The following is a 13,854-nucleotide window of genomic DNA, read 5'->3' as shown; positions in this document are numbered from 1 at the left end:
TATGGCTTTTAACCTTTCTTAACCTTGTTTGCCCCTTGCAAAATCCTTGCTTGCACCCAACCACAATTTGAATGGGCGAAAGAGTGGATATCATCTTTTTATTGCAATGATAGAAAAAACAGCATCTACTAAATGTCCTAAAAGTAAATGATAATGTACAGGACAAAGAGTAAACATTGGTTCGCAAGGTATTTCAAGTATTGGAACATACAGATTTGGGTAGTTACGTACAATGAATGATACAATTATGCAAAGATATGGTAAAATAAACATGCTTAATTTTAAGGATGAGAAAACATTTCAAACAGAAAAATCTCAATCTTAACAATTGTTTAACGTGTGACGCCAATTGTGTCTGACAAATACAATACAAACTTTATTTATATAGCACCTTTTGTGCAAAGTTGCAATACAAGGTGCTTAAGGGTACAGTTAGAAAAATACAGCAGTACAATTCTAATACAATACTAGTAAAACTATACTATATATTTTTTTGTTCCGACTTTATTCTCAGAATTCTGAGATTAAAATCAGAATTCTGACTATAATCTCAGAATTCAGAGAAAAAACTCAGAATTCTGAGAATAAAGTCAGAACAAAAAAAATTATACTATAGTTTTACTATTATTGTATTAGAGGCAAAGTGTGTCTCCCACGGAGGTTGGTCCTTACAGGTACCCGACCCGTAGTTCTATCTGTGGCCCTAATCCTCTTCCGTATCTTCCGTACAAATCTACACTTGTATCTTCAATAATATCAAAACGAAATTTCGATATCATTTATACTTTATTCAGAATAACAGTTTTAGTTTCATATCGGCTGCGTTTTGAGTTAGCCCATTGAAGCCGTCTGGCCCACCTCTGACACTTAAGACATTCGTTACCAGTGGCGAATTTAGGCCTTTGGGAGCTCCAGGCGAACAGTAATTTTGGGGCCCCTGCATCTACCGGTCTAATGTACCTAATAGAGATAGACCGATATGGTTTTTCAGGGCCGATACCGATTATTAGTAGTCAAGGGGGCCGATAACCGATATTCTGAGCCGATATTAATTTACAGAGAAAGGGAAAATATTGGCGTCAAAATTTTGAATAATACAAACTCCAACACTTAACTTCATTTAAATCCCTCTAAGCATATGTTTAATTAACACAAAAGCTTATCAGATTTGCAACATAACACCATTTAAACAAATAAATGGCTCCCTAAAATTTTCCTGAACTGAACTGAGATGTTAATCCCATCCCCATCCCCTCATCGTGCTTCCCTGTAATAAAACTAACTGAATTTTACTCTCTCTTTCACACATACAGACTTCTTACTTGTATGACTGACTATTTCCCTATCAATATTATCAGGAACCTTGTTTCAAGTGATTAAACCATTTAAAAACACTAAATAGCCTACAGCATATTCACTTTAATAATCAGTGTTTATCATAGGAACAGAAAGCTGCTGCTAACGTATTGGGCCTCACAGTCACGTTAGTAGTCGTGAGTTGTAGAGTTTTGCTACAGTCTGCTGAGCGTCTAGAGCCAGAGAAGGAGAAAGCGGACCGCTGGGCTAACGTTACGCTAAAAGCTAATCAGCCTTCACCTTAAAGCCGGGTTTGAGGGGCTCCATGGTTACGCAGTTGGATAGCGCATTACACAGTTGTAAAAGTATAACCACTGCTTAACGTGCTTCCATGCAATAAAACTGGACTGAATTGAGTTTATTAGGTTTTTACTCTCTCCCTCACACAGACTTCTACTATAACAGACTATTTCCATATCGATATTATCAGCAACCTTGTTTCGAGTGATTAACGGACTGCGAGCGGGCAGACTATCACAGACTATTTCCATATGGAAATAGCCTGTGATAGTAGGAGTCTGTGTGCGAGGGAGAGAGTAAAAACCTAATAAACTCAATTCAGTCCAGAGCATGTTTTGATAACGTTAAGGGGCTCACAGTAATGTTACTAGTAGTTGTTAGTTGTAGAGGACTGGGATGTTTATTAAAATTTCGCGAGAGTCTGCTGCCTAAACTTACCTCGAAACCAAACCAAACAAAACCTTTTCACCTCTCCGCCGTGTGTGTGAGAGCACTCTGCATGCACAGCTTTCACTGCTGATTGGCTGTAACCCGTCGTGGCTCTGCGTGTAACCAGAGTGTGTAACCAATCAGATGGTGCTGTGGGTGGGACAATGCTGGAGACAGCGTAGTGACAGCAGACAGAGAGGCGCGGCTGCATCAGAGCCAAAATAACCCAGTTTTAAATAGATCTCTTATCGGCCGTCGGATAAAAAAAAAAGGCAGATGCCGATATGCGTCAAAATGCCGAATATCGGCGCCGATAATCGGTCGATCCCTAGTTCCTATGGCATAATGAGATACTCCATACAAGGGATGACTTCTATGGGGCCCGGGGCTCCAGGCAAATTCCTGATTTGCCTAATAGTACGGCCCGCTTCTGTTCGTAACTAAATCATCTTTCAAAAAATGACACAAATCTACACACTCGTATACGATGGCTCATTGCATTCACTCAATAATAAAAATTTCACCAGGTTATCTCATAATTATGAGATAATTATCTCATAATTATGAGATAGTATCTCGTAATTATGAGATACTATCTCGTAATTATGAGATAACCTGGTGAAATTTTTATTATTGAGTGAATGCAATGAGCCATCGTATACGAGTGTGTAGATAATTATCTCATAATTATGAGATAACCTGGTGAAATTTTTATTATTGAGTGAATGCAATGAGCCAGTGTACTACCACAGTAATTGCGCTCGTTGCACCGCCCGCCTGTTTCCGCTTGGAGAGGAAAGGACCCATGGTCCTACATGAGTCCTAGCGCGAGTGTTAGTGTAGCAGGTACATCAGATGTATGTATGCATTCCACCAAAATTCCCTCATGTTTTATTTCTTACTTTTATTTCGTGATCTTCTCTGTAAATAGATTGTTTGGGAGCTTTTGTTATTTTATTTTGAAGTTTCGATCGTGACGTCATTTTCCTGTGTTGCGCTCGCCATTCCTCACTTGTTGTTTTAATGCTGTGAGGAGGTGAGTGTTTTTCCTCTGCTCTGTGCAGCTTTCTGTTCTAAAATTGTTAATGAGAAAATAACCAGTGTAAACGGTGAGATAGAGTTATGGTGTGATTCTGTGCTTGTTGGTGTTGTTCGTGTGTTCATGTGTATCTGTTTTGCAAGAGTTTTGAGTGTTTAAGCGAACTATTTAGCTAGCGCACTGTTTAGCAGCACTTGAGGATACACACAGTGACTGCAGCCTGTTCATTGTTCGTTTCCCGCCATTTCAGACTGACGTGCTGCAGTGTCCCGTGTGTTAATGCTGCTGCATTATTTGTGCATTTATTTCATGCAGGTATGTTGATGTTGCTCTCATGTTGTACTTTATTTTAATATAAAATATTAATTAGCCGGTGGTGTATAGTTTTCACAGGGTGTCCGCGGAGGTCTTAAAAGTCTTAAAAAGTCTTAAATTCATTTTTCTAAATTTAAGGCCTTAAAAAGCCTTAAATTCGTCAAAAATGTCATATGCTGGTCTTAAATTTATAACTCGGAGGTCTTAAATTTATAACTCGGAGGTCTTAAATTTGTCGGGGCAGGGTTATTAATTTTTTATTTTTCTCGCGGGACTTTTCGGGAAGGAGATGTACGAGGGGCTACTTTCTTGCTAGCTGCATATATAAACGGATGTCTGCACGCTTGCTAGCTAGTCTGCAACAATGGGTAAATGCAAGTTCAACGTCAGTTGGCTGGAAGACGTCCGTTTCCGAGGTTGCTAGCGTCCGTTGCCAACCCACAACAGGCCAGAATGCATTCCCGTGCAAAAGTAGCCTACATTCAAGCTCGGCACCATGGGGATTAAGGCTATCGTCACCATATGCAGAGCCAAAAACATAAAACCTCTGCCAGGAGCCACACACAGACCCCAGCCATTTCTACGTTTTTGCATCTCTGCCCCGGCGCCACCGCCGCAGACGGTCCGCGCTGCTAGCACTGACCTGAGGGTAGCATTTGGTGCGACACCAACACTGAAAGCGGAGGTGTTGTGGATTCTAAACACAGTGGTCAAGCACCAGTCCTACAACTCGAATGAGGGGATAGGAGATCTCTTCGGTTTGATGTTCCCTGACTCTCAATCGCTGAGCACCCTTTACTGCTGAAGGGACAAAAACGGCGTATATAACTCGCTTCGGACCAGCGCCTTCATCCGAAACGAGCGAATCTGCAGCGTCTACAAGGCTTTTGTTTTGATATTTGAGACGTTGAACCACGCCACTAAAAGCAAGCAACTTGACGTGCACGTCCGATATTGGGTCGGAGATCGAGTGCATTCCCGGTACTTGGGCTCGCAATTCATGGGGCCCCACATATATGGGGGTAAAAGGGATGATGATACATAATATTTTTTAGACAATATGCAGAATCTTTACACTTACGAATTAACACGGTCGGCTATTTTTGCCAGCACGCCACCCTAGTCATATTATGGGCAACCGTGTTCCCCTTGGCTGTGATTTGAACTTTGAATTCCTCGTAGGAGTTCATAATAATACATTGCTTGCCTTGGATGAAATACACCGCTCTTGCGCGATTTATTTTGCATAAGGGTGAGTCAAATGACGCGAGAAACGCCCCTTTTATCTGAACGCGCATTGAACCTAAAGCGGAAAACCTGGTTCAACTAATTGAATCTAAAGTGAGCGTCGTGGTACCATTTAACTGTGATTGCGAGTTGCGGCTCTGTCGAGCCAGGTTTTCCCAAGAAAGCCTGGGTATGTTCAACGAGGTTCGTGGTATACCCCCCAGGTCTTACTGAAGGCATTTATTTTATGGTGAAAATATTATTAATCAGTGGCGTAAATATCGACGGTGCAACTGGTGCAGCTGCCCGGGGGCCCAGACGCTGTCACCCCCCTCTCAACAACTTACAACTTGGGTGCACCATGAATACGTGCTGGTGCACCCAAATTAAAAATTTAGGAGCACCAGTGCACCCAAGGAAAAAGTTAGTCTGGAGCCCTGGAGTATCACTTTATGTTCAATAAACAGACAGAAAGTAAACTTGAATGAGTCTCATTGAGTGACGCACATGCTATGCTTGGGTTGTAATACAGCGGAATCCCCCCCATCATCGCGGGTTTAAGGTCTTAAATTTCATTCAAGGTGGTATTAAAAAGGTCTTAAAAAGTCTTAAATTTGACTTGCTGAAACCTGCAGATACCCTGTTTCAGGTGGATTTGAATTTGTGTGTCTGTATTGTGAACTTTTGTGACTTCATATATTTGAATATATGTATTGTAAGGCACTTCTGGCCAAGCTCACTTGTTGTTTTAATGCTGTGAGGAGACTGATGTGCTGCAGTGTCCCGTGTGTGTTTGTGCATTTATTTCATGCAGAAATAAATACGCCACTGTCGCCACAGTTCGGCTAAAGTGACACACCAAGTCTCTGTGTCCTACTCCATTTCACAACACACAACGCAGAGCCAGACCGGCTACATTAGCGCGAGCAAACTTTGTGTAAACATATCCCTGTGATACGTTGACTAGTTAAGACTTCTGCCCTCGTTTTTTCAAACGCATCATTTTTATATTACTTGTCAGCATAAAAAAATTACATGCAAAAAAAAAACGTGTAGTGTGCGTTTGCTAGAGTCAAAATAGTCACAGCTCATCTTGAGCATCTACTGTCTCCTGGTAGCCATGGTACCGCCCGTCTTGTGCTGGGTAATGAGCTCTGATGGCCTGGACAACAGAGGAAGCTGATACTGTCTAAGAAAGAAAGAGAACAACATTAGCAAAGCAAGATAAATTATGCCTTGGGTAGCCTATAGCCTACAGCATTACACAGACTTCAAGCTAACGTAACGTAGCCTGTGATCTGGCAATAAGATCGGCTACTTTCAGATAGCTACATTGTCACGTTCCTCGGGACTCATAACTATTTTAGCCAATGGGTCCCACCCCCTATGGGCAGGTTTGAAAGGGGGGGGACTAGGTGCTTGTAGTCTCAATAGAAATCCCCCCTCTTTTATTTCCTTCTGGCAATGACGCAAAACAACGATTTTTGCGTCATTGCCGGAAGGAAGTGTAAGTGGTAAATACAGAGTGTTGCATGACCATTCAAAAGTATGACTGGGTTTCTAATAGGGGTGTGAATCTTTGGCTTCAGACGATTCGATTTGATTAACGATTCAGTAGTTGGCGATTCGATTCAAGGACAATTTTTTTTTTTTGGAACGATTCGATTCGATTAGATTCTGTAAACCACGATTCGATTCAGTAACTTTGAACCAAAATTCTATATCCGTGGAATAAACATGCAATAATGTGACACCCTGTCATGGGTAGATGTGTTGGAGCGTCTTGAACTAGGTGGAAAATCACTCAGGAGCCGACGAGAAGTTTGGAAAAAGATGGGATCTTTTATTTTCCCAATTTAAGGCCCATAAGGCAATAAAAATAAAACGAAAAAATCAACAAAAATAAAAATACTTTTCACTAAACAAACTGAATGGGCTTGAGAGTCACAAAAATATCAATTCGAACTTAAGCATACTGGACCTTTATATTATTGCTAGATTTTGGCATAGCCAAAATATACAAAAACTGCAATAAACATAATTACAAAAACTCGGGGTCACTTCCGGTTTACCCGGAAGTTATGACGTTAATTTAAACCCTGTTGACGCGGCACACATTCCCTAATACAATGTCTAGACAGACGCTGATAAGACGAACATTTACGCTGTGTTAACATGTAACTTTTAAACTAAATAAACAAACCTGGAATTTGACAACGACATACTTGTTTGAATGGTTATTGCAACAGAACAGGTGACGTTAATGGTAAATGGTATTAAACAGAACGTTGTAATGATGGTACTTGCAAGATTGTATTAAACTGCCGTAGCGCGCATGATAAATGACATGGTTGATAAATGATTTTAAAACAGTGGGAAGGTAACGGAATGCATAGTCAAACAAGACAAACACACACAGGCAACATTGACGGAAGCTATGCGCCCCGTCACACTCCCCTCGTCAATTTTACCATTATTCTTTGCGAAGCCAAAATGCTTCCACACTTTAGATTTCAAGTTTGCTGGTGCATTAACAATCTCGCTGCCGCTCTCTGCCATGTTTGAAATGCACCAGTAGAGGGTGAGGGAGAAAAAAAACTCTCGTGGGACTTCCTTGCAAGCTGACTAGCTGATGACAGAGTTACGGATTACCGAACAAAATAAACGTGTAAACTAAGTCTTAAAACATTAATCATAATCGATTCATACGATTTAAAGCATTTATATCGATTATTGGTGAAGCCAAAGCGATTCATTCTTTATTTATTTTAGCAGATCGATTTAGTTGAATCGGTAGGACTGACAATCGATTCATCGATGCATCGCATGAATCGTTACACCCCTAGTTTCTAACAATGCAAAGCTTAATGCAAATGGGTGGAGTGTTCCTTTAAGTCTAAAAGTACTAATATTTTGAGTTTCTTGTCATCCATGTTCATTCTTAGGTCATTAACAACTTTAACTAGCGCTGTCTCAATGCTGTGGTGAGGACGAAAACCGTATTGAAACTTCTCAAATACAGTTGTGATGTAAATAATCATTGAGCTGTTTGTATACTAGTTTCTTAAAAAACATGGTTTGCAATTTACCTAAAATTGTGTAGCGCTGAAGAATCCAGGTAACTTTTCTAAAGGAGAGGTTTCACAATAATAGTTTTCAGTGGCATGGGGAAAATACAGTAGAGAGTTATTTACAATCGCTAACACTTAGACCTTAGAAAATCTCTGGACAAACACAGTTTTAAAAAAGGTGGTGGGGATAGGGTCAAGTTAGCAGGTGGAGGGCTTTAGTTGTACAAATGGCGGTTCTACAAGGGGGCCTACGGGGGCCCCTGCCCCTTTAGACATGTCCCTCCCCCCCCCCCCCCCCCCCCCCCCCCCCCCCATGCTGACCAATTAAAACAATTATGATATTACTGATTTTACGGAACTAATGCGAAGCAACGTTCTACACGGGTAAATTGGAGGGGCGCACCAAAACACAGAGGTGCTGGGACCTCTAGCAAGCGCCCAGGACCAGTGCATACTTCCGCAATCCACCAGTGCTCAGCAGCCAAGCCAGGTATTGCAGCTGTTTAAGCGGGCTGTGGATTGGTCGCTCGATTCAAGGGGCCCAGAAGTAGATATCTCCATTCACTCCAATACAAGTGGGGAACAGGAATGTGTCTCCGCAAAAAATGTCTGGATATCAATCAAAGGCTCATAATTATCTTTATGCCATGTCCTAAAAAAAGTTATTTTTTTCTGGAGAAGGAGGGGTGTGCAGCTGAAAGGAGTCATAGTGAAACAAATGTTGTTTCGACCTGGCATCCGAGAGGGCCTAGTTCAGTGCTCCGTTAACGCGTCCGATTTTTAGACTGGTTCAGCTGCTGCGCAATAACTCTCACGGCCCTCTGCTTGCGATCATTGTGATTCACCATATATTGATCCATTTATGCGAAAGATCCAAAGACAAAGAACCGGTGCATTACGGTATCATTTTATATTATTGTTTATAGTCTAATTAACATTTCAGTAGCGTTGGTATTTTGCTTGTTTAGCTATGTAGTATGACTGTTAACAATGTTGGTGTATTACAATTATTTATGTGTGTAGGCCAGTCCAACTTCGTTGCTGGTTGAAATGTAACCATTTATTCGTACATAAGTTATTGATTGCATTTTTCGTAAATAGTTAGTTGGAAGGAATCTGTTTCTTAAGCAGTGTGACACTTGGAGCTTGCATGAGTTGGCACAAAGCACTCAAAACTGCAAAAAGACATTGATCAATTATAGACTTGCATAACGGAGCTCAAGGCATAGTTTAATAGTGCATTTCTTTGTGAACAGTATTCTTTCAATATTCTTTTTTTTTTAGCATTGTTGGAATTGTAGCATCAAAAGCGAGAGGTCTGAGCGATCGCAGTCGCACTGTTTACCGACCATGGAAGTACAGGTTACTAATCCCCCGATGATTCTCTACATGTTTAATAATTATTATTTTAGATTAGTTTGGCCCTTTTTGACTTTATAAGAAAAGCACCTTGTATATAGGCCTACCTTTTTGAATGTTAAAACAGAAATCATAATTACCACTTTTTTAATATTTCTGTTTCTGAAACGAGAATCAAATGCCCAAACACAGACCCATCAGCTGGTGTACCCAGGGTACACCAGCTGATGGGTCTGTGTATATATTGGTGTTAGGTGTTAGGAAGCAAAGGAGTCGGAAATGGAAATGACCCCACATGGTATCATGGACCTATTATGTGTGGGTGCAATAAATAAGACAGATATGATGGTGCCAGCCCCATCATTTTGAGTGCTTTGTGCCAACTTGTGCTCCGTCATGCACGCTCCAAGTGTCACACTGCTTAAGAAACAGATTCCTTCCAACTAACTATTTACGAAAAATCCAGTCAATAACTTATGTACAAATAAATGGTTACATTTCAATCAGCAACAAAGTTGGAGTGGCCTACACACATTGTAATACACCAACATTGTTAACTGTCATACATAGCTAAACAAGCAAATGAAAAAATTAATACCAACGCTACTGATATGTTAATTAGACTATTAATAATAATATAAAATGATACCGTAATGCACCTGTTCTTTGTCTTTGGATCTCTTGAATAAATGGATCAATATAGGGTGAATCACAATGATCGCAAGCAGAGGACCGTGAGAGTTATTGAGCAGCAGCTGAACCAAAATCGGACACGTTAACGGAGCACTGAATTAGGCCATCTCGGATTCCAGGTCGAAGCAACATTTGTTTCACTACGACTCATTTCAGCTGCACACCCCTCCTTCTCCAGCAAAAAATAATAGGCTACTTGCACAAGCACTTCCTGATTCGCCGTAATATAGCTTCACAGCTTCCGGTTAAATATGGCGACGTTCTACACCCTTGCCGTGTTCCAATACCCGTACTTCCATGAGTATACTTTAGGAAGTACACTATCTGCACTATCCGTACTCACTTGAGTACCCTAATTTTTTAGATGTGAGTGCTGTCCAAATTGAGTACTCTGTGGTGCACTTACCGGAAATGACGATCACGACTGCCGCCGTGGCTCCTCCCCCGCAATAAACATCCTGCTTTGAACGGTGAACTCTTTACGCCTAGCAGCTATAAAAAGCTATAAAAACTATAAAAACTACAAAATGACTATTAATGCAGGCTATGTGGAAAATCGAATACACGATTTTTTAGTTTTATTAATAAATCTACACTACAAGTGGCATCTTGAGCCGTTTTTGTGATACAATTTTACTTCCGCATCTAAAACCCTCGTTTTCGAGCGTGACGTAGGAATTGGTAGACGGACGTTCTAATCATCATAGACTACTTAGGCAATATAACAACAATGGATAACTGTTTCGGACCACTTCCGTACAATTTTGAGCCAGCTAGCCCTGAGGGAGAACAGCAACCACCTAATAGGGGGAGACACCATGGCAATAGGAGGGAGATAGAGTTGTGGTGTCAGCAGAGCCGGACAGTAACGGAGTACATTTACTTGAGTACAGTACTTAAGTACAATTTTGAGGGATCTGTACTTTACTCGAGTATGATTTTTTGGGAGTACTCATGACTTTACTAAAGTACATTCGAGAGGCAAATATTGTACTCTTTACTCCGTTACATTTCTATCCATAACCGTGAGTACCCGTTACTCCTTCTGAAAAATAAAAGGAGAAAAGAAAAATCACGGAAACCCTCAATTTGTTGTTTCCCTCTCAAACGTGATTCCCTCTCTGACTGATTAGGACAGCCTTCAGCCTATCAGCAATCACCTTCGCTTTCCGCCAAAGCCAACTCCATGGTCAGAATTAGATGAGAGACGATTGTTGATTTGATTGATAAAAAAACGGAGAAACTCACACATACATAGAATTGTGAGCTGAATTTTCTTTTCTGATATTGCATATTTATGTAAGCTGAGCAATTGTTTTTATGTTCTTGCTTGAGTATACTGTTATACTGTATGCTATTGTGCTATTGCCATGGTAAAAAGATGAAAATTACTTGATTTTACTTTCAATTCCTTTTACATTCTCCAGGGTGTTAACATTTTTCATAACTCCATGTAGGACGTTTCTATACATAAATGTAAGCACTGTGGCAGTAGTAATGCAATATTTAGAAAACATACTCTTGTACTCTTGATACTCAAGTACTTTTAAAAACAAGTACTTTAGTACTTTTACTTAAGTAGACATCTGACTGTAGTACTTTTACTTGTACTTGAGTAAAATTTAGCAAGGGGTATCTGTACTTTTACTCAAGTAAGGAAGCTGTGTACTCTGTCCGCCTCTGGGTGTCAGGAGAATTATGGTGAACCAGGAGCGGCTGAACATCAACACGGCCACGGAGGAAGAGCTCATGACCCTGCCCGGGGTCAACCGCCCCGTGGCGCGGAGCATCGTGGAGTACCGGGACTGCATCGGGGGCTTCAAGAAGGTGGAGGACCTAGCGCTGGTGAGTGGGATAGGCGCCACCAAACTGGAGATTATTAAAGTGGAGATCTGCGTGTCGAGTAGGACCAGTTCGTCGCAGCACTCCCCGTCCTCCCTGCGGAGAGACCCGGAGCATATGTCCTCCTGCAGCGGCATGAACATCAACACCGCCACCCCGCCGCAGCTCATGAGCATCCGCGGCATCACAGAGAAAATCGCCCGGAACATTGTCGCCTATCGGACCCAACACGGTCCGTTCAAGAGCATCGAGGACCTGGTTCGGGTCGATCACATAAACTGCTCCCTATTGGACAAGATCCGTTTCCAGGTGTTTGTGGAGCGCTCAAGAACTCTGTCCACCAATACCAACGGCGGGCTGACCTACACGGGTCGGTCCCATCCGAGCCCAACCTCATTCCGCCTCTGGAGCGACGACCTCGACCTCCCGCCGGGAGGACCCACACAGATGGTGTCCCTGCGGCCCCGCGTGGCACCGGCCCCGGGCTCGCGGGACGGCCGGGCCGCGGTACGCCTGGCCACCTGGGACCTTCAGCGCTGCTCCAGTGAAAAGGCCAACAACCCTGGCGTCAAAGAGGACGTGTGTGTATGACCCTACTGGAGAACGAGTGAGTACAACTAACGTGAGGGTTTGCCCTGAACATGTTGTGTCTTCTTGGGACACGTTGTTTCCTGTGTGTAAACACATTTGTGCCAGGGAATTTCATGTACGATAACTAAACCGGCTAGGCAACGCAAACTAACATTCTGAGCCAAACTGAACACAGAGCCCCAGACCTGCATGTCTACCCTGGGTCTGGACCCCCAGACCTGCATGTTGGTCTAGACCCCCCCAGGCCTGCATGTCTCCCCTGGATCTAGACCCCCCAAGACCATATGTCTCCAGCCCATCTCCAGTGAGTGCAGCCGTTTGACTTCCAGGCGTCCGGCCCAGCAGCCTGTAAAGGTTGCGTGGAGGCGTGTGTGTTCGCAAAGCACTACCTTGCGACCATCATGGGATCACAAGATCCCATGATGGTTGTGTTGAGAGAGGGAGACGTTCTACACGGACACGCCCACTCGTCTGCAGGCTGTCGGAGGAAGCCCAGATCCGTGCTGGCGGTGTGAGGCAGCGGGGTTATTACAGGTTATCAGCTCAGACTGGCTCCACTCATGACAATGCAAAACAAACACACGAAGAGGCAGCAGAGGAGCCGCGCAAATTAACGTGTATTTGGTGACAGAGGCGAAAAAAAGGTCCTTTCTCTTCACCTGTACAAAATGCACCCAGGCTCGAAAGCCTGCTCCATCCTTTCTCCGATCGGGGAAACTGTGAAATCGGAGATGGTCGGACAGGAGGTCGGAGTTGGAACAACCCCCACAGATACAAAACCTCATCTCGTCGATTAGAAAAACCCAAAAACCACAGGGGGGGAAAATACAAGACCGCTCACCGCGGTAACTACTCACAACTACGCATAGAGCTGAGGCAGCAACAGCGACCGCGTCTACCAATTCCTACGTAATATGACGCGTTTGACGTATCCAACCCGGTATCACGCCAAGGCGTAAAATAGATACGTCTGTCCACATCGCAAGGCGTGTTCAGGGTCACGCTTTGCCTGACCAAAGCGTCACCCTGAACACGCGTCCTTCGCCATTCGAAATGAATGGGGGAATAGCACCAACAGGGGGCGATATGTTCTCCTAGCATTTGGTGAAATTGTTACGTAGCCATATTAATCGTTATTATCTGAATGGGAAATGCAATATTTTAGGACAGATACACCATTAAACGTGTTTCTAATGACATTTCTAGCGAGAAATGTACATTTTCCTTGCATAATCTTCAGTCAGTGAATGTGTATGATCTTTATTAATCTTTATTATCTGAATGGGAAATGCAATATTTTAGGATCGATTCACCGTTAAACGTGTTTCTAATAACATTTCTAGCGAGAAATATACTTTTTACTTGCATAATCTTCAGTCAGTGATTGTGTATGATCTTTAGTTTTATAGTTATTAGGAAGATTTAATCGGCTCGCTCGCATGTTTCAACGACATCAGGTTGCTAGGGACGCTGCTTTCGCTAAACTAGCAGCTCACGTGTTTCCTGCGTTTGTGTTATTAAACCGTTACTTTATGTAACTTTTAATGATATTGTAATAACCACAGGCGAGGTATTGAGCGAAGTAAGCTTGATAGCAGGTTTATTGGATTCCACAATCGGACAGGCAGGCACAGCTCCACCGGAAAACTACAACAACCAAAACTCCCGCCCGGAAGGAAACCCCCGGAACCC

At 42.6% G+C, this 13,854-nt stretch overlaps 1 protein-coding gene across 1 annotated transcript; it reads left to right on the top strand.

Moving 5' to 3' along the window:
* The first annotated feature begins 10,482 nt into the window (after positions 1 to 10,482).
* LOC115549082 (endonuclease/exonuclease/phosphatase family domain-containing protein 1-like) lies at positions 10,483 to 13,095 on the top strand. The gene is made up of 2 exons (XM_030364090.1): positions 10,483 to 10,575; positions 11,414 to 13,095. The coding sequence occupies exon 2, from the start codon at positions 11,428 to 11,430 to the stop codon at positions 12,160 to 12,162; it is 735 nt and encodes a 244-aa protein (XP_030219950.1). The 5' UTR covers positions 10,483 to 10,575; positions 11,414 to 11,427; the 3' UTR covers positions 12,163 to 13,095.
* The last annotated feature ends 759 nt before the right edge of the window (positions 13,096 to 13,854 follow it).

Source organism: Gadus morhua, chromosome 8 (genome assembly GCF_902167405.1).
Source record: "Gadus morhua chromosome 8, gadMor3.0, whole genome shotgun sequence".
NCBI lineage: Eukaryota > Metazoa > Chordata > Actinopteri > Gadiformes > Gadidae > Gadus > Gadus morhua.
This window is presented reverse-complemented; position numbering and strand designations above follow the sequence as displayed.

Bases quoted from the DNA above. Each gene is read 5' to 3' on its own strand.
- LOC115549082 (XM_030364090.1), top strand. From the start codon at position 11,428: ATGGTGAACCAGGAGCGGCTGAACATCAACACGGCCACGGAGGAAGAG.